Source organism: Lynx rufus, unplaced genomic scaffold, assembly GCF_022079265.1.
Source record: "Lynx rufus isolate CCGP_SWC_20201006 ecotype Redwood Valley unplaced genomic scaffold, mLynRuf1.p SCAF_3, whole genome shotgun sequence".
Taxonomy (NCBI): Eukaryota; Metazoa; Chordata; class Mammalia; order Carnivora; family Felidae; genus Lynx; species Lynx rufus.
In genome coordinates, this window is record NW_025814845.1 from 38381755 (window position 1) to 38403264 (window position 21510).

Below are 21510 nucleotides of genomic sequence, written 5' to 3' on the forward strand. Positions count from 1 at the left end.
AATATTCTCAGTACTTGGTGATGTCTGTCTGCCTTTGTCACTGTTTTTTGTCTGTTTTTTTTACCGAACATTTATTAGCTACTTTTCTCTATAAATGCCTGTGTTGGTTCTGCTGCCTATTTGCTCTTGGATCCATTCCTGGCTCGTGTCCCTCTTGGCTACACATCACAGGGAACCACATTTCCCAGAGTCTGTTGCCTTCTGGCTGCTGGGTAGGTTTAGCTAATGGGAGACATTAGTGCAAGGCTGGAGAGCAGGAGGAGGAGAGAAGAAGAGGTGTTTCTCATTCTCTCTCTCTGCTTTCTCTATTGTTTCTGGCTGCAGCTGAGTCTCTCCTGTGACTCTAACTCCTCCTTAGATAGCCCCAGCAACCTCTGGGCTGCCTCCTCCATGGCTGGCTGGCAGACACTGGGAATATCATCTCCTATTGTTGTCCCTCTAGCCCAACAAGTGGTACTGGTTGCTAAACTCTGGTTGCCTCACTGATTCCTGTTTTGCTTCCTATCAGCTAGGTAACCAGTTTCCTATATTAAATTCACCCTGTTTGAAACACCTAGAGTGGTTTCAGGTTTCCTGGCTGGATCATGTCAAATATGATATCCCTATTTTTCCCCAAACAGACCAACTGTAAAACCCTCAAAAGCATGATGTACCTACCTAATTACCTCAGCTACACATCAGCGGTGCTTAGACTAATAGAAGCCTCATGTTTAGCCAGGATTTGACCAGGAGAAACTCGGGAGGCTTTTAGTAAGTGTTCAGTTGATGGAGCTGAGTAGGTTACATAAGCCTGGTGTGCTCTGTGAGTGTTAGGATTCTCTCTCTTACCAGTACTTCTTGCTCTTTTTAAATTCTATTTTATTATTATTATTATTATTATTATCATTATTATTACCTCCTAGTCTTTAGCTGTAATACTGGTGATCAGGTCTCAGATTACTGACATAACTTCTTCTGACGAAAAGTTGAGCAAACGCTATTTTAGAATAGGTATTTAAATCAACTTGACTCCAACTAGTTTGTGGGGAGAGATCATGATCTTAGTCCAAAGTCTGTCAGCCTACCCAGCTGAAGCACTGGGTCGCTGTCTTGTTCATTGGCATAACATTCAGTCATTTGCCCAAGTAGGAATCACTCGGGTTGTGTACTGTTTGAAGATCCTCTTTGGGAACTTAGATACCTAGTACTTTTAAAAAATGGTCTTGCAAGTACAATGACGAAGTACATTTTTTTAAGAAGTACATTTTTTTTTTTTGCATTTTAGAGATGACCTTGACAGGAAACTTCAGGCTATTGCTGTTTCAAAACTACTGAAAAGCAGCTCTAATCAAGTGATATTTCTGGGATATATCACTTCAGCACCTGGTTCCAGGGATTATACACAGCTCATTGAACACGGCAATGTGAAGGTAACATAATCTTAATAGGATTTCTGATTTCCTAACTAAAATGTTTCTTCTTCACGTTAAAAAAAAAACCCAGTGCAACAATTTAATATGTATTCTGATTATATACTGCTGCATAGAAAACCAAGAAACATAGGGGCTTGAAACAGCAGCAGTCCTCGGTTGCTCACAGATCTGCAGTTTGGACAGGGCTGGGAGGGCATAGCCTATCTGTGCTTCATACAGAGATGTGGCTCAACTGAGGACTGGAGGATCCACTTTGCAGATGACTCACAGGGGGCAAGCTGCTGTTGGCTGTTGACCAGGAGCCCAGTTCAGGCTTTGGGTGCGGGGTCCTGGGTTCTCTCCGTGGGCTAACTTGGGCTTCCTCCCTGCAGATGGCTGGGTTCTCAGAGTGTGTTTCAAAGAGAACCAGGAAGAAGTTGTATTGCCTTGTATGACCTAGCCTTGAGTTACATAGTGTGACCTCTGCCATCATCAGAAGCCTGCTCACATTCAAGGAGGAGAAACAGAAATCCCATCATCTCCATGGGAGGAGAATCAAAGTCACATTATAAGAATACCATATGGAAAGTGGGTTATCGTAGCCATGTTTAGGAACTATGATCTGACACATTATGCAAGTTAATTATGATGTTGAGTGTAAAAGATAAATTAAAAATATATAGAGAGGCTGGCTGATCAGCCATATAGGGCCTCGCTAACTGAATTTAGTCCTTACCTGTTTGGGTCCAAAACCTGAATTTGTCAGTGTACCCAGATATAATCATGCTCTGGGGAACTGACACACAAATCAAATCCTTGAGACATACATACACTAGAATGCTAATAAATGCAGTGACTTATAATGAGAAATAGAATTGTTATATTCCATTAAGTCCTGTGTAGATTTCTTGGTCCTTTACCTTTTGTTTTCAACTTCATCTTCTTGAGATATTTGCAGAGAAAAAAGCTTACCTATTTTACCAAGTGCTTGGAAAGACATGAGAAAGAGCATAGTATGAATAGGGTTTCTACTGTGGCTTTAATGGCAGAGAACTGTATTTCTTTTTTTTAATTTTTATTTGTCTAAACATGTTTAAAAATTTTTTTTGATGTTTATTTTTGAGAGAGAGAGAGAGAGAGAGAGAGAGAGAGAGTGAGAGAGATAAAAACGTGCACAAGCAGGGGAGGGGCAGAGAGAGAGGGAGACCCAGAATCCAAAGCAGGCTCCAGGCTCCCTGCTGTCAGCATAGAGACTGATGTGGGGCTCAAACTCACGAACTGTGAGATCATGACCTGAGCCGAAGTCAGATGCTTAACCAACTGAGCCACTCAGGCACACCCCTTATTTATTTATTTTTTTAATATTTAAATTTATTTTTGAGAGAGACAAAGCCTGAGCAAGGGAGGGACAGAGAGAGAGGGAGACGCAGAATCTGAAGCAGGCTCCAGGCTCTGAGCTGTCAGCACAGAGCCGGATGCAAGGCTTGTACTCAACAACCACAAGATCATGACCTGAGCTAAGGTCGGATGCTTAACTGACTGAGCCACCCAGGTGCCCCTTAAATTTTTTAAAAATATTTTTTACTACTGTATTTCTTTATGTAAAATTCTGGGCAGGTGATCCAGTCCTGGTGCACTCCATGGTTTCAGGAATGTGTTCCTTCTATCCTGTGGCATCACTTTACAAGGTTTCTATTCCCAAATTTGCCTCATGGTCCACGATGGCAGCATCCATGTTCTAGCTAGCAAGATAGAGGAAGGGATTAAGAAGGGGCTAAGAGTGCAAATTCCAGGAAACTGACTTCCAACACCGTACTTACATTTCATTGATTGGATGTATAAGAAGTCAGGAGGTACACTCTTAAATCTTGATGATACACCCAGCAGGTACAAATACTACAAGCTGGGGAAAAAGACAGTCAGATATTGGGGAGATGAGTGAATCTCTGTGACAATGGATAAAGCAGGAAGTGGAGTCAAGATGGACCCACGATTTTGGCTTTGGTCAGAGGGTTTATGATGGTGACATTATTAAAGAGAATACTGAAGGAAGAAGAGCTTTGCAAAGATGATAATAAATTTAGCTCTAGGCTAACTCAAGGCATCTGTGGGATATTCATGGAGATGTCCAACAGGCAGCTGGATATATGGATCTGGAATTGAGGAGAACAGTCAGGACTAGAAAATAGATTAAGGAACTGCCACCATCAAGGTAATCGTGGAAGCCTTGGAAGTGGATGATACGGCTACTAAGTTAGAGAAGTGTAAAAGGAAGGCCAAAGAGAACCTCTGATAAAGTTGCATTTAATGTGGCTATCAGGGTGCTTGGGTGGCTCAGTCGGTTAGGTGTCTGACTTCAGCTCAGGTCATGATCTTGCAGTCCCTGAGTTTGAGCCCCTTGTTGGGCTCTGTGCTGATAGCTCAGAACCTGGAGCCTGCTTCCGATTCTGTGTCTCCCTCTCTCTCTGCCCTTCCCCTGCTTGCATTCTGTCTCTCTCTCTCTCTCTCTTTCTCTAAAATAAATAAACACTGATGTAGCTATCATGGGGATGATGGTGAGAGAAGAGAAGGGAGATTATCAAAGATGTATTTATTTTGGGGAGCGCGCAAGTGGGGGAAGGGCAGAGAGAGGGGGACAGAGGATCTGAAGAGGGCTCTGCACTGACAAGCCCACAGCAGCAAGCCCAATGTGGGGCTTGAACTCACAAACTGCAAGATCATGACCCCAGCTCAACCGACTGAGCCACCCGGGTGCCCCAGGGAGATTATTTCAGAAGAGAGATTAAAGAGAGGTCAGAAGAAAAAAAGGAAATCCTGATACGTGTGGAGTCAGAGGCCTTATCGGTTACTTAACACTGTGTAACAAACCACTTCAAACCTTCGTGGCTTAAAACAATAGTAGTTTAAGACTCCTTTGATTCTGTGGGTTTTCTGTTCTTGCCTGGGTTCACTCGTGTAGTCAGCTGGGGGCTGTGGCTGGGGTTCGAAGATGGTCCCATTCACATGCCTGGGGCTTTGGTGCTGGTCAATGGCTGGGCCTCTCTCTCCATGTGGTCTCACTAGCCCAACAGGTGCTGCATTTACCAGCTGTGTGACCTGGGGGCAAGCTATTTAAAATTTCCAGGCCTCAGTGGCCACATCTGTAAAGTGGTGAGAGTAATATCTGTTGTATCACAGGGTGGATATGAGGATGAAATATAAGATAATGTCTGCAGGGCCCTCAACCTTGTATGTAGGGGGCACTTAGGAAGTGGGAACTCTGTATATGTATATGTACTATGTGCATCTGGCTGTACGCATAAAATCAGATAAGATAAACGTGTGAGTACATAGTCTATAAAGTATAAAAGAATGTTAGATGACCATATTGGGCAAGTCTAAGAAACAATTGCGTCCTAATAAGAGAAGGAATTCGTATAGTGTGTGTGTGTGTGTGTGTGTGTGTGTGTGTGTGTGTGTGTAAGGGGTATGGATGGTGTTAAGGAAGAGGCATTTTATTTGATTTTTATTTAATCCTCTGTTGGTTACCAGTATCATGGTCAAAAGCTGTGTAAAGACTGGCAGTGAATTCTCATATAGCTTTTTCTATTAGGAAGTTTATTAATGCGGAGAGGAGTTTTAATCATAAATGCTTGGATGAACAGATTTTTCTCTTTAAGAAATGAGTATTTGAATTCTGCAGTCTTAAAATTTGACAGCATCTTTTTAAAAATCTAATAAAAAACATGACAGTTAAACATATTCATAGTTTATGGTTCCCAGTATATACAGCTGAATGACTAAATTTTTATTTCTTTCCAAGGCAAACCAAACAGTAGTCTTTCAATTTTAGTTGCTTTTTTCATCATTAACATTTTAAAGTTTAACTTTTAAAATGTAGTATAATTTTTTCCATGTATGCAAAGGCATGTAAATGGGTTGAGTGTGGCATATAAATAATAGTAAAGATTAACAAGCATCTATGTGTTCACCACTAAGCTTATGAAAAAAATGAAGAAATAGGTAATAAATGTGTTTTCTTTTAGTGATTTAAAAACATATTTTAAGTTAAATTTTAATAGTAAAATTGAGAAATGATCAAAAGTGATGTATATTTTTTATTGGTAGGATTTTTAAAAAGAAGGAGATGGAAATTTGTTCAGTATAAAAGCTCCATATTTAGTTTCCCACCACATTACAGAAAAAGAATATGTTTATGTTCTGCTTCTCTGATGAAAAATAACACCGGTCTTAAGCTTTCAACATCTAAAAGACTCATGGTTACTCCCCAAATGTGTTTATTTCCAATGATTCAATTTAACAAACACAGATTGAGCTCCTGCCGAATGCCAGGCTTCGTGCTAAGTACCAGGGCGGCAACGTGATGAAGGGTCCCTCCGCTCAGGAAGGGGAGGGTGGAGACCTAGAAACAAATAACTGTCCAGAATGGTGTGGCTGGTGTGTATAAAGTACTGCAGGGCATGAACGATGAGGATGCGGTAAATTCTGCTTGGGATGAAGGACGTGGAAAGCCACAGGAAGCCAGTGTCTGTATTGCTGATTCACCTGCCTAACCCTCTCTGTAGACCACCTTCACCTTTGTGCCCCCAGCACCCAGTAGAGGGCCTAGATGGTCACCCAGTAGGCGCTCCAGGAATGTCTGTAGGGTGAATAAATAATTTGGACCTTGACAGATCATTAGGAGTGAGGCAGAGAAAACAGCATGCACAAAAGCATATTTATTACTGTCCTTCACACATTTCCTTGGCAATTCAGAATAGAGCACTGTTTTTTATGCTTTAAACATTCTCTTCTCTGTTCTTTATGTAGGATATTGACAGCACAGATCGAGACAGATGGTGTGAATATATTATGTATCGAGGGCTGATCAGGTGAGCATAGGTTTTTGACTGTTGTTGTTTTATTATCTCTTATGACTGCGATCTTTTGGGTCTATCCTGGAAAGAAAAAACTTTACAGACGTCATTTTGTGACTTTTTATACACATTGATTTGGCTAGTTACACGGTTTAACCATTTTTTCAAGGCATGGTCTAATGATATAAGAAAGAATAAATGACAGAGTAAATTAAGCTTGATTGTATAAAAAGGATACTGTGTAAGTTATTAAGCATGAGAAACACATATTAACACATGTTAGGAATGCTCCCAGTTTTGACTATATGTATGGTGGGAACATCATGGACCATGGAATAAGTTGAATTCCAGCTTTGCCAAGTTTTAATCATGTAATTTGGGATAGGTTGACTCACTTGTTGGAATCACTACTATATTGTGGTGAGATCTCTAGGTAAGTTATATTTTTTAAAAAATCACCCCATATCAAAAAGTGAATACTATCCACATATGCATATATTAGGGTATGTATATTCCAAAATAATATACCTGAAGGATCTTAAAATTCAAATATGGAACTTTGTAAATCCGTTTTGAAAGTAGTATTTCCTTTAAAGAAGCTGAAGCAGTTTTAATACCAAAAAAGGGACTAGTCCTTTATTCTTGGATTCACTCATTTATTCAACAAGTATTTATTAAATGCCTGTTATGTGCCAGGCATTGTTCTAAGCAGTGAGGCTGTCACGGGAACCAAACAGAACCCTTGACTACCATACAGCTTACATTCCAGTGGAAGGAGACAGAAGGTAAGCACCTAAGAAAGAGAAGGGCAGGTGGTGGTAAATGTGACGAAAAGATGAGTGAGGCCAGGTAAGAAGGATGGGGATGGAGCATGCAGGCTGAGGGGTGGGTGGCTGTGGTGTGATCTTTAGGGTGGGCAGCAGCCTGGAAGACATGAGGAAGGTCACCTGCGTATATCCTGTGACGAGCACTGCCAGCAAAGGGAGGAGCAGGTACAAAAGTTTGAGTGGCGCATGCCTGGTGTTGGTTGCCAACAGTGAGGGGGCCAGCGTGGCTAGAATAGAGAGAGATGGGAGGTGACATGAGAGAGGTAAATGGGGACAGATCCTGTGGACAGTGGATCGATTCACAGGTCCCTCCACTTACAGGGTTCTTCAGTGGAGGGAACATGCTGGAGACAGTCCCCGAAGCTCACAGCTCTCTCCTGCTAGTACACAATCTGTTTGGAGATATTTGGCCCGAGGTCCCTAACTACCCTCCTTGGGAAAGTGCTGGGAACTCTGGTGTGGGCTTCTATGAATGGGCCTCCCTGGGCCTTTGACCCTCCTCCGCACAGAGCACTTCATCACCCAGAGGTGTCCTGGCATTGGCTACCTGGTGAAGTTAGGGGTGATGTTGAACTGATCACCCCTAAGTAACATTCTAAGATCTGTGGTCCACATTTATGGAAGAAAACAGTTGTCTTCTAGGGATGATACAGAATCACAGGGTCAGCTTCTCTCCCGTTGGAGACATGGCTTGTTCAGTGATGAGTCATAGTCTGGTGAAAGCAAACCATTATGTCCAACTGTTCTTTACCTTATTTTTCATTCAACAAGTATTGGTGGAACATAATGTATGCGGAACACCAGGGGTATAAGTAGTAAATAAGACAGAGAAAGATCTGTCCCCTGGCAGGAGAAAGAAACACAATAATTCCATGAGGTTGTATTTTAGGAAGTGATGAGTGTGGTGGGGAAACATTGAGCAGGGTAAAGAGTATCCAGAGTATGGAGGTGGGGTGCCATTATAAGTAGGGGATTGGGTATAAGTGGGGTGCCATTATAAGTAGGGGATTGGGTAGGTCTGACTGAGAAGGTGACATTGGAGCTAAGATTTAAAGCAGTGGACCATGTGGCTATCTGAGAGAAGACCCCTCCAGGGACTAGCTAGTGTAAAAGCCCAAAGACAGAGTGCCAGATGTATCTAAAGAAAAGTGAGGCTAGGGGGGCTGGAGTGTGTGTAGCTAAATGGAGGTGGGAGAAGAGGTAAGGGGAGTATATGGGCAGGGAGGAAGGCAGCAGGTCACAAGTTCTGTGGACTCTAATTAAGAACTTTGGCCATGACTTAATATAATGGTGACCTTTATTAGGTCCTGAACAATTCTACGGGTTCATATGCTTACTGGGGTGAGACAAGGAGATGCTTGAGATGTCAGGATCATTCTGGTTACACTAATAACTCAGAAACTCCAAGAGGCCCAGAACATGCTGCAGGACAGACATGGCTGCAGGACAGACAGGTTGACTATTATTTTGGGGTTTCCAAAGGGTTAAGGTGGGGGAGGGAGATGCTAAAGTATTAGTTTTGTAACATGTATATCAGATTGAAAACATTGTTTCTATTTACATTCATATCAAAGTGGTCGTTTTCATGGGAATTTCTAGAAAACAGTTTATGATATAGACCGAAATAGGTATAAATTGAAGTTGTAATATTGTTAGTTGCCAAGGAAAAGTGCTGTTTATAATACCAGTGCCCATAATAGCTAATCATTTGGCTATGTATACTTGTGGCCCAAGACCTTTATCACCTTTCCTTGGAAGAGTTAGGGAGCAGATTTTTATATATAAATATTTACACATATATGCTAAATATAGCTGGGTGGCTTAAACAACAGAAATGTATTTTCTCACTGTTCTGGAGACAGAGAGAGTGGGCACACGTGCTGTGTGGTGTCTCTTCTTAAAAGAATGAGAGTCCTATTGGATCAGGGTCCCACCCCCTGTGACCTCATTTAACTTAACTACTTCCTTTGAAACCCCATCTCCATATAGGGCTATATTGGGGATTACAGTTTGACATATGAATTCAGGGGATGATACAAACATTTAGTCTACAACAGATGGAAATGTAACAGAACTAAAACCAAAAAAGTCCTAAAATGTATATGAAACCACAAAAGACCCTAAATAGCCGAAGCGGTTTTGAAAAAGAAACACAGAGCTGGAGGCGTCACAGTTCCAGACTTCAAGTTATATTACAAAGCTGTAGTGATCAAAACAGTGTGGTCCTGGCACAAAAACAGACACATAGATCGATGGAACACAACAGGAAATCCAGAAACGAACCCGCAACTCTATATGGTCAGTTGATCTTCAACAAAACAGGAAAGAATATCCATTGAGAAACAGACAGCCTCTTCAACAAATGGTGTTGAGACAACTGGACAGTGACATGCACAAGAATGAAACTGGGCCACTTTCTTATACCATACACAAAAATAAATTCAAAATGGATGAAAGACCTAAATATGAAACCTGAAACAATAAAAATCCTAGAAGAGAGCACAGGCAGGAACTTATCTGACTTTGGCCATAGCAACATTTTTCTAGATATGTGTCCTGAGGCAAGGGAAATAAAAGCAAAATAAAAAGCTTCTGCACAGCAAAGGAAACAATCAACAAAACTAAAAGCAACCTGCTGAATGGGAGAAGATATAGAACATACTTGCAAATGACTTATCTGATAAAGGGTTAGTATCCAAAACATTATATAAAGAACTTATAAAACTCAATACCCCAAAGACAAATAATCCAACTAAAAATGGGCAGAAGAAATGAACAGACATTTCTCCAAAGAAGACATCCAGATGGCCAACAGACACATGAAAAGACACTCAGTATCACTCATGAACAGGGAAATGCAAATCAAAACTACAATGATCACCTCACACCTGTCAGAATGGCTAAAAGAAAAAACACAAGAAATAACAAGTGTTGGCAAGAATATAGACAAAAAGGAGCCCTTTTGCACTGTTGGTGGGCATGCAGACTGGTTTCCAGCTACTCTGAAAACAGTATGGAGACTCCTCAAAAAGTTAAAAGTGTAAGTACCCTACGATCCAGTAATCATATTTACCTAAAAAATACAAAACACTAATTCAAAGGGATACATGCATCCCTATATTTACGGCAGCATTATTTATAATAGCCAAATTATGAAAGCAGCCCAAGTGTCCATTGATAGATGAATGGATAAAGAAGTGGTGTATATGCACAACGGAATAATATTCGTCCATAAAAAGAATGCAATTTGCCATTTGCAATGATGTGGATGGAGCTAGAGGGCCGAGAAAGACAAATACCATATGATTTCACTCATATGTGGAATTTAAGAAACAAATAAAAAACAAGCAAAGAAAAAAGAGAGAAAGGCAGTCCCAGAAACAGACTCTTAATTATCGAGAACAAACTGATGGTCACCAGAGGGCAAGTGGCTGGGGGAGGGGGGATGGGCTAGACAGGTGATGGCGATTAAGGAGGGCACTTGTCATGATGAACCATCCTGGATTTTAAAATTTAAAAATACCCAAGTTAATGAAGTTAGGGATTACTGTTTTTCAGTTTCTGTCCATAAGACCAATTCTGTAAACGTTATCTCAATCATCTGCACTCAGTCAAGCACTTAATAAAAACTTATGGACAATGAGAAATCCCTTGTTTTAGTAGATGATTTGGATTGTCAGGTTCCTTATCTTCAAGGACTTTTAGAAGGACCTTGAAGGCAGTGTCCATGAAAGGAGTTAGAATGTTGATCTTAGATATTTGAGCAATAAAAAACCCTAGATTCACTGGACAGAGTGACCTAGAATTACAGGGTACCGCACGGATTTGGGACCTGAGCTTAGTAAACACGTCAGCCTGTCAGACAGCTTCCACCCCATTCCGATGCTGCCGTGGCTCTCCTTTTACCCTTCGTGGTGCGCAGACTTGCTGCCTCTACTTGTCTCAGCTCTGGGTTCCTGTCTCTATTTTGTACGTAGGTACGGGTTTTGTTTTAAATGTTTCTCCTATTACTAGTCTGGCTCAAGCCCCCACCAGCATTCACTGAAATTATTGCAGTGGCCTCCTACCTGGTCTCCCTTCTTCCCCCCTTTCCCTGGAGTCTATTCTCTACACAGTAGCCACTGCGTTTCTGCACAGAATGCCTTGGATTGCCATCTCACTGTCGGAAAAATATCTGAAGTCTTTCCAGTGGTCTGCAAGGAAAGTTGTATCGTCTACTATCCCCAGCACCCATCCAAACTCACCCCCAAGGTGTTTGCCCGTAGGCACTCCACTCTGGTCATTGTGGAACTGGCCCTCAAAAAAGCCAGGCACATTCTCCTTCGGGATGTTTGCATTTGCTATGCCTTTTCCCTAGAGCGCCCATCCTCCAGTATCTGTACGGGGTTGCTCCTTTGTTTCATTCAAACTTTTGCTCAAATGGCACTCGGTCAGAGCAGTATGCTGTGAGCATTTACTCTAAGATAGCAGCCTCTGCCACTGAGCATTCCCTGTCCTCTTTACTCTGCTTAGTCCCCTAGGGGACTTCGGCCTTTTCACCACCTGATAGAGTGTACACATACATATTTAATCTGTCCTCCTCAGCTAGAACGAAAGCTCTATGAAGGCAAGGGCCTTGTTTTGTTCACTGTTTATCCCCAATACCTGGAACAATGCCTGTATGTAGTAGGGACTCGATACATATTTGTTCATTGAATAAGTGAATAACTGAAGCTGATAGGTATTTTTTAGAGAGACCAGATATAAATAAAATAAAATAAAATAAAATAAAATAAAATAAAATAAAATAAAAATACAATAAAATACAATAAAATAAAATAAAAATGAATTCTTGGTTGCTTATGGTTTCCATCTGGGCTTCTCTGTAACTATTTGGATAATACCTATAAAATGCTTTGATTTCCTGAATAACTGACAGCTCTAAGCAAAAACAGGATGTGCAGTTTTTTTCAGACATACAAAATCTTTTCTATTAGACTTGTAAATGTGGATGAAAATATGCATGTGATATTTGAATTTTAAAGGTAAGAAAGAATTTAGGCATATGCTGCTGTCATTGTGGAGAACTTTTCTCGATGCAAAATATAATCGTGTGATAGGCAATTTGTAGAGACAGAATATTCATTAGTGTATGTTTAGTTAATTAAGCCTGGGTGCATGTTCCTTATTCATTTATATAGTAAAAGCAATGTTTTGATAAATATTTGGAGTAATAAATCAAGCTAATTGTAGTGATGTACAGAGTAGAGTTATAAATGGGAAACTGGCTTAATAATGCAGGTGTTATCTATTAGATCTCATCAGATTTCTATTTGGTGATAAAACCTTTACAAACCATTTCTATTTCTGCCACAGATTGGGCTATGCAAGAATCTCCCGTGCTGAACTGAGTGATTCTGAAATTCAGATGGCCAAATTTAGGATCCCTGATGACCCCATTAATTATAGAGACAACCAGAAAGTAGTCACAGACCAGAGGGCAGTTCCTAAGGAAATTCATTTCAATCCTAGGTGAGTGAATTCTTTCATGTTGTTGACTACAGTTGAGGCACCACATCCCCTTTACAGACCTAAATACTATCTCACAATGAGCTCCGAATTACGTATGGTTCTAGAGGTTCATTCAGGTAAGGGATCTCATGGTAAAAAAGATACTATCCCACTTGGGTTGAAGTTATGGTCCCTGCTTTCTGGGATAGAGAAACATGTTATGGTCTCAGGCTCAGGTGAAAAAGATCACATTGGCATCCTCTTCATCACCATCACCATCAACACCATCACAACAGCGAATCTGTGAGTGTTCTGTGTCCCAGGCCCTGTTCTAGGTGCTTTGGGTATTACCTCAACTAATCGTCATTGGGTTGGTACTCTTGTTGTCCTCATTTTATAGGTAAGTTCAGGCTGAGGAACATGAAGTAACTTCATTAGGGTACATAGCTAGTGAGTGACAGAGCTAACAACTGGGGAGGAAGCCTGTTAGCATCGTTAGGTTGCTGAGATTCTCAGCTCTGGCTGCATGTGCCACTCACGTGGAGAGCCCCACCCAGACCGACTCAGCAGGACCTCTTCTTGGTGGTGTCGGCTTTGAGTTTTACAAAATCGTTCCCCGTTATTCAGACGTACAATTAAGACTGAGCCTGCGGAGAGTGGATAATTCGTTTTCACCACAGAGATTCTAGCATGCGAAATATATTGGATTCTGTTTAGTTCTGAATAGAGGTTATCTGAGAAATCTATTTGCAGCAAACTATGTGCTTTGGAGTATGTGCTCTTTTTTCTTCCTATGACTAGATAATGAGAAGAAATGTTTGCATAAAACCAAAGCCAGAACATATCTATATATGTTATTATTATTTGATATATATACTACTTTTACCAGCTAGTCATTATGGAAACTTCTCAGACTTCATTTTTTTTGCCTGGGGGGGGGTGTGGTGTTGGTGATGGAATTTATCCATTTTCTTTTTCTTCCTTGTCTCTCCTTACAACAAGAAAAAACTGTACCGAAGTATAGGGAACACATGTAAGAAGAGCTACAGTCAAGTCTTTTTTATTTTTTATTTATTTATTTTTTTTTAAGAGAGAGAGTGAGGGGCAAGGATAGAGGGAGAGAGAGAGAGAATCCCAAGCAGGCTCCACACCCAGTGCAAAGCCCAATGTGGGGCTCCATCTCACGACCTGAGATCATGACCCGAGCGGAAATCAAAAGTTGTATTCTCAACTGACTGAGCCACCTGGGCGCTCCATACAACCAAGTCTTGATTGCTTGCATTACTGTTTGATCTCATCCCTAGTGTGTGAAATGTGCTCATGAACAGCATGGGCTTTGGGGTCAAGCTACCCGGTTCCAATCCTCACTTTTGTCAGAAACAGCTGGGTAACTGCAGGCAAGTTGGCTAATCCCTCTAAGCCTCAAGTTTCTCACCTGCAAAACGGGAAAAATCGTAGCACCTACCTCCTAAGGTTATTTGAGGTCTGACCGACACCTAGAGCTCTTAGAATAGTGCATGGTGATACATGTGGGGTTTTTCCTGTTCATACATTTGCGCTGACCGTGTGCTCTTGGCACATTTCGATAAAATTGTTTAGAAAAAAAAATAGTGCATGGTGAGTGCTTATTAGGCAGTAGATACAATAGCAACAGTAATATTTATAGTAGTCGCGGTAGAAGTGAAATAGAAAGTTTTCTTCCTTTTGTCAACTGAGGTGGCTTCTTATATGGAAGCTAGAAAATCTAGGAAGGAAAAAGGTCTCCCTGTTTCCTTATTCTCATATACCAGGAGTATGGAGAAGTCCAAATAAAATATTTTTAGCTAATCACAACTGCAGACTGACCCAAACCACCTGTGAAGGGAGCTAGATCTGTTTTCGCACTCAGTTTAATCATGAAAATAACAGAAGCATAAGTAGAAAGCGTGTCTTAATTTAAAAATTCCATATATATATATATATATATATATATATATATATATATGAAGATGTATTAAATAAAGTCAACGAATACTGAGTTCACCAAAAATCCCATTCTTTAAGTCAACAAGTACTCATTGCCAGGCCTGAGGCCAGGCCTGGTGCTAGATACTGAGGACAAAATGGTGAATAAGACCAAATTTTTGTCCTATGGAGCTTATGTTCTACTGGGGAGACGAGCAATTCAGAGGTTATCACTGGTAATAGTTTTGGTGCATCTCTGTTTTTATGTGCATATATATCTATATATCACACAATTATCCCAACTTTATAAATGTATGAATCATATATGTATATGTGCATATGTCTGTATAGTCATTTTATGTATTAACCTGATTTTTTTCATCCAAACACTATATGATGAGCTTCCTTCCATAACAATATATTCTTCTGAAAATATTTGTAAATGCTTCCATAATATTCCATTATATGGATGTACCAAATATAGCTAACCAAATGAGTTGTTTTTGCTCATTTATTCTTTTCATTATTATAAGAAGTCTTCTGGGGACTCCTAATTATAACTTTGGGCGCATCCTTGATTACTTCCTTAGGACTCAGTTCTAGTCATCGCAGATCAGAGGTGCTATTTTAATATTCCTTATTATTGTTTTGAGATGACAAATTAAACAGACCTCCTATCTCCTGTATTATGGAGGTTATTTGGATGCTGTGATTGCTGATGAAGAAAAGGAAGTCAGTGGCTTCATTTGCTCATGTCTTAGGTTCCTTTCTAGTGCCTTTTATATTTCATCATACCAACAAGAGCTATAGAATTAATTATTCATCAGTAAAGTAAGCTGTTCTTCTGTAGCATCTGTAGAAGACTAAGAAGTTGAAATTGCAAGTAGATTGCACGTGCATTAATGTAACACGAATAACATTTCAGGTTTCATGATCCCCTCATCCATAAAATGGATATTTTGCAAACTGAACACTAGAGAGAAAATCCAGGCTTATTTTCCGCCAATGTTATCAGCTAATAATTCTTAAACGGTTGTGCTTTTGGAATGATTCATATACATGGAAAGAGGACTTCAAAGGTTAAAATTTTAGTTTGCCTTTCCCATATGCATGAATCCTTTTTTATGTCTTCATTTACTGATTTGTAAATTGATCACATCTCTCTTGGTTTTATGATAGGTAAGTAAAACCAAAGTAGATTATGGTTAAAATTTTATATAAGAATGTACCTTCGTGAATGGTTTTTACATGTCAGTTACATGTCTTTTTGTTTGTTTGTTTTGTTTGTTTTTGTTTTTTAGATTTGGATCCTATAAAGAAGGACACCATTATGAGAACGATCACCATTTTCATATGAGTACTCCCAAATACTTTTTATGACCTATTTAAAACAGGATTCATTGACTGAGCAAGTCTGTGGAAAACAAAAGTATATAAGAAGAGAGGTGCATGAAAATGGGAAACTACACACCAAGAACCTCAGTTTTGAAAAAATATGGTATTTATGCAGTGGGAAATTCTATCAATTTATTTAAATATCTTACTAAATAAAAGCATTTCTCCAAATTGCTTTTCTTAAATTTCTGATAAAATATAGAATGTGGGGTAATAGAAAGTTTTACTACTAGAGACAAAAGAATAAAAAATGCCTTACCTTTTTAATGCTTAAAATAGAAAAATTGATTTACTGATGAGCTAGAAGGACTACTTACAAACATTAAATCCAGACTTATTTTCCTCCTGGGACAAAGCAAGGAAAAAAATGTTTAACGATTAAGTCTAATTGTTAGAAGAATAATGTGTCCATATAACTGTTGTTGACTCATCAGGAGAAGCATGCCCATCACCATTCTTCCTGGAGCTATGATAGAATCATCTGTCTTTTCTCTCATGGCTGTACATAACTGTGGTGTTATCTCCAGTCAGGCCCCAGCTGTCAAGGAGCACACCTCAGCACACAGGTCCCACAGAATGCATTTTCTTCCCTAGAACCAAGCAGGTAGGTGATGGAGAGAATCCAGCCCAACAGCACCATCTCTGTGGGGAATAGTAATTTAAATGTTCATGGGGGCACATTTCATCTTAGAACTGGAAAGGGCCCTAAATCTTGTTTTATCTTTTGGGATACAGATCAAAAAATATGAGAGAGAAATTCAGAGGTTTTATGTCACAATCTCAGGGGCTTCCTTACATCTATTTAGTAAACATGTACTGAGCACACTGCCATATTCAAAATATTATGTCCCTCGGGTTTTAAAATGTATCTACATGATACTTTCAGGGATCATGTCAATAGTTCATTACTAGAGCAGTTTTTCTGAATGAGTAGAATACCCAAGAATTTTTTTTTTTTAAGGATGCATTTGAACTTAAATGACCATCAACTTAATTTAGACTGCTATATACTTAGGATGCTATATATGAACCTCATGGTAACACAAACCCAAAACCAATGACATAGACACAAAAAATAAAGAGAAAGAAAACCAAACATAACACTACAGAAACTCATCAATCACAAAGAAGGAGAGCAAAAGAGGAGGAAAGGAATAGAGAAGAACTACAAAAACAATCAGAAAACAATAAGATGGCAATAAGTTCACACCTGTCTGCTAGAACTTCACATACAAGTGGCCTAAATGCTCCATGCTCTGATCAAAAGACATAGGGTGGCAAAATATATTTTAAAAAACCCAACTCATCTGTATGCTTCCTACAAGAGACTCACTTCAGATGTAAAGACACCAACTGAAAGTAAAGGGATGTAAACACATTTACCACGAAAATGAAAGCAGAAAAAAAATATATAGTATCAAACAAAATAGACAAAATCAGAGAAAACAAAAACTGGAGCAAGAGACAAGAAGGGCATTACATAATTATAAAGTGATCAATCCAACAACAGAGAATAACAGTTACAAAAATATATGCACCCAACATTGGAGCACCTAAATACATAAAGCAAATATTAACAGACATAAAGAGAGAACTTGATGGTAATACACAAATGGTAGGGGACTTTAACACCCCACTTACATCAATGGGTAGATTATCCAGGCAGAAAATCAATAAGGAAACAGTGTCTCTGAATGACACACTAGACCAGATGGATATAACAGATATATATAGAACATTCTATCCCAAACCAACAGAATACACATTCTTTTCAAGTGTACATGGAACATTCTCCAGAAGAGATCGCACAAGTTAGGCCACACAACAAGCTTCAGTAAATTCAAGAAAATTGAAATCATACCTGCATCTTTTTTTACCAAAATGGTATGAAACTAGAAATCAACCATAAGAAAAAACCTGGAAAAAGCACAAACACAAACATGGAGTCGAAACATAATACTAAACAACCAATGGATCAATGAAGGAATCAAAGAAGAAATTAAAAGCACATGGAGACAAACGAAAATGAAAACACAATGGTCCAAAATCTTTGGGATGCAGCAAAAGCACTTCTAAGAGGGAAATATATAGTGATACAAGCCTACCTCAGAAAACAAGAATAAGTTCAAATAAACAATCTAACCTTCACATCTAAAGGAACTAGAAAAAGAAGAACAAAGAAATCCCAAAGTGAGTACAAGGAAGGAAATCATAAAAATCAGAGCAGAAAAAAATGACATAGAAATGAAAAAAAAAAAACACAGAAAAAAATCAATAAACCAAGACCTCGTTCTTCAAAAAGATAAAGAAAATTGATAAACCCTTAGCCAGACTCATCAAGAAAAAAACAGAAAGGACCTAAATAAATAAAATCAGAAATTAAAGAGAAGTAACTATGACACTACAGAAATGCAAAGGATTATAAGAGAATACTATAAGAAATTATATGCCAACAAATTGGACAACCTAGAGGAAATGGATAAATTCTCAGAAATATACAATCTTACAAAACTGAATCAGTAGGAAAATCTGAACAGACCAAATACTAGTAATGAAATTGAGTTGGTAATCAAAAAAACTACCAAAAAATAAAAATCCAGGACCACACGGTTTTACAGGTGAATTCTACCAAACACTTAAAAAAGAATTAACACCTCTTCTCCTCAAACTATTCCAAAAAATAGAAGAGGAAGGAAACCTTCCAAATAAATTCTATGAGGTAAGCATTACCCTGATGCCAAAACCAAACAAAGACACCACAAACCGCGCCCCCCCCCAAAAAAAAAAACTATAGGCCAATATCCCTGATGAAATAGATGCAAAAATCATCAGCAAAATATTAGCAAATTGCATTCAACAATACATTAAGAGGATCATCGGGATCAAGTGGGATTTATTCCAGGGATGCAAGGATGATTCAATATGTTGAAATCAATCAGCGTGATATAACACCTCAACAAAATGAAAGATAAAAATCATATGATCATCTCAATAGATGCAGAAAATGCGTTTGATAAAATTCAATACTGATTCATGTCAAAAACTCTCAACAAAGTGGGTTCAGAGGGAACATACCTCAACATAATAAAGGCCATGTATGAAAAATCCACAGCTAATAACTCAATAGTGAAAAACTGAGAACTTTCCCTTTTAGATCAGGAACAAGACAAGGATGTCCACTACTCTTGCTACTTTTATTCAACATAGTACTAGAAGTCCTAGCCACAGTAATCAGACAAGAAAAAGAAATAAGAGGCATCTATATGGTAAAGAAGTTAAACTGTTACTATTTGCAGATGACATAATAATATACATAGGAAATCCTAAAAACTCTACCTAAAACTACTAGAAGTAACAAATGAATTAAGTTGTTGGATTCAAAGTTAATACCCAGAAATTGACAGCATTTCTATACACTGTTAACTGAGTAGCAGAAAGAGAAAAAAATAATTCCATTTATAATTACACCAAAAAGAATAAAATATCTAGGAATAAACTTAGCCTAGAAGGTGAAAGACCTGTACTCCGAAAACTGTAAAACATGAATAAGAGAAATTGAAGATGACACAAACAAATGGAAAGATATTCCATGCTCATAGATTGGAAGAATTAATATTGCTAAAATGTCTATATTACTCAAAGCAATCTACAGATTCAATGCAATCCCTATCAAAATTCCAAGAACTAGAACAAATAATCCTAAAATTTGCATAGAATCACAAAAGACCCCAAACAGCCAAAGCAATCTTGAGAAAGAAGAACAGATCTAGAAGTATCACACTCCCAGATTTTAAGATATACTACAAAGTTGTAGTAATAAAAACAATATGGTACTGGCGGAAAAAGAGATTTATAAATCAATGGAATAGAACAGAGAGCCCAGAAATAAACCCACACTTACACGGCCAATTAATTTACAATAAATGAGACAAGAATATACAATGGAGAAAAGACCATCTCTTCAATAAGTGGCATTCAGAATGCTGGACACTTACATGCAAAAGAATGAACGTGGACCACTTTCTTACACCAGATACAAAAATAAACTCAAAATGGGTTAAAAACCTAAATATGCAACCTGAAACTGTAAAAGTCCTTAGAAGAGAACCCAGGCAGTAATTTCTCAGACATTAGATGTAGTAATGTTTTTCTAGATATGTCTCCTAAGGCAAGAGTAAAACCAAATTATTGGGAATTACATCGAAATAAAAAGGTTTTACACAGTAAAGGAAATCATCAACAAAACAAAAAGACAACCTACTAAATGGGAGAAGGTCTTTGCAAATGATATATCCAAGTAAGGGGCCAACGTCCAAAATATACAAAGAACTTGTATAACTCAATACCAAGAAAATGATATGATTAAAAAATGGGCAGAAGACCTGAATGTTTCTAAAGAAGACATCCAGATGTCCAATGGACACAGAAAAGATGCTCAACATCATTAGTCATCAGGGAAACGCAAATCAAAACTACAATGAAGTATCACCGTATACCTGTCAGAATGGCTAAAATAAAAAAGATAAGAAATGATAGTGTTGGCAAAGATGTGGAGAAAAGGAACCTTAGTGCACTGTTGATGGAAATGTAAATTGGTGCAGCCAATGTGGAAAACAGTATGGAGGTTCCTCAAAAATTAAAAATAGAGGTATCATATGATCCAATAATTCTACTACTGGGTATTTTCTTAAAGAAAATGAAAACTGTATGAAAACCAATTTGACAATAAATTTCATACTAAAAAAAAGTTATACAACTAAAATAGCTACAATATTTAAATACAACAAATCATTTCTATACTTCCTATATAATTTATCAATAAAAACTTTCTGATGAAAAAAAATGAAAACACTGATTTGAAATTTGCAGCATTGTTTACAACAGCCAAGATATGGAAGCAACCTAAGTGTCCATTGATAGACAAATGGGTAAGGAGGATGTGATATGTACACACACACACACAGGAATATTATGCGGCCATAAAAAAGAGTGAGATCATGCCATTTGGGACAACATAGTTGGACCTAGAGGGTGTGCTAAGTGAAATCAGTCAGACTGAGAAAGACAAATATATGACTTCAGTCATGTGGAATCTAAAAAAGCAAACAAATGAATAAACAACAACAAAGCAGAATCAGACCTAGGAGTATAGAGAACAAACTGATGGTTGCCAGAGGAGAGGGGGTAGGGGGTTGGACAAAATGGGTGAAGGGGAGTGGGAGATATGGGCTTCCGGTTGTAGGATGAATAAATCATGGGAATAAAAGGCACAGCACAGGGAATACAGTTGATGATGTAATAGCATTGTATAGTGACAGATGGTAGCTACAGTTGTGGTGAATACAGCATAACCTATACTTGTCAAATCACTATGTTGTATACCTGAAACTAATGTCACGTGCATCAACTATACTCAGATAAAAAAATTTTTAATTAAGTAAAAAGCAAAATTTCTAGAAATGATTTGGCATTTCCTTCAAAAAGCAGAGCCCATGGGGTGCCTGGGTGACTCAGTTGGTTAAGTGTCCAACTCTTGATTTTGGCTCAGGTCATGATCTCACAGTTCAAGGGATCAAGGCCTCCATCAGACTCTGGGCTGACAGTGCA

At 38.7% G+C, this 21510-nt stretch overlaps 1 protein-coding gene across 1 annotated transcript in view; it reads left to right on the forward strand.

The window, feature by feature from the left end:
- The window catches only part of CWH43 (cell wall biogenesis 43 C-terminal homolog), a 56832-nt gene extending 40815 nt beyond the window's left edge, over positions 1-16017 (forward strand). Inside the window, exons 13-16 of the mRNA XM_047091979.1 lie at positions 1265-1409; positions 6201-6262; positions 12430-12585; positions 15810-16017. Of these exons, the coding sequence (XP_046947935.1) occupies positions 1265-1409; positions 6201-6262; positions 12430-12585; positions 15810-15888 (442 nt within the window). The 3' untranslated portion in view covers positions 15889-16017. The remainder of the gene's footprint in view (positions 1-1264; positions 1410-6200; positions 6263-12429; positions 12586-15809) is intronic.
- The last annotated feature ends 5493 nt before the right edge of the window (positions 16018-21510 follow it).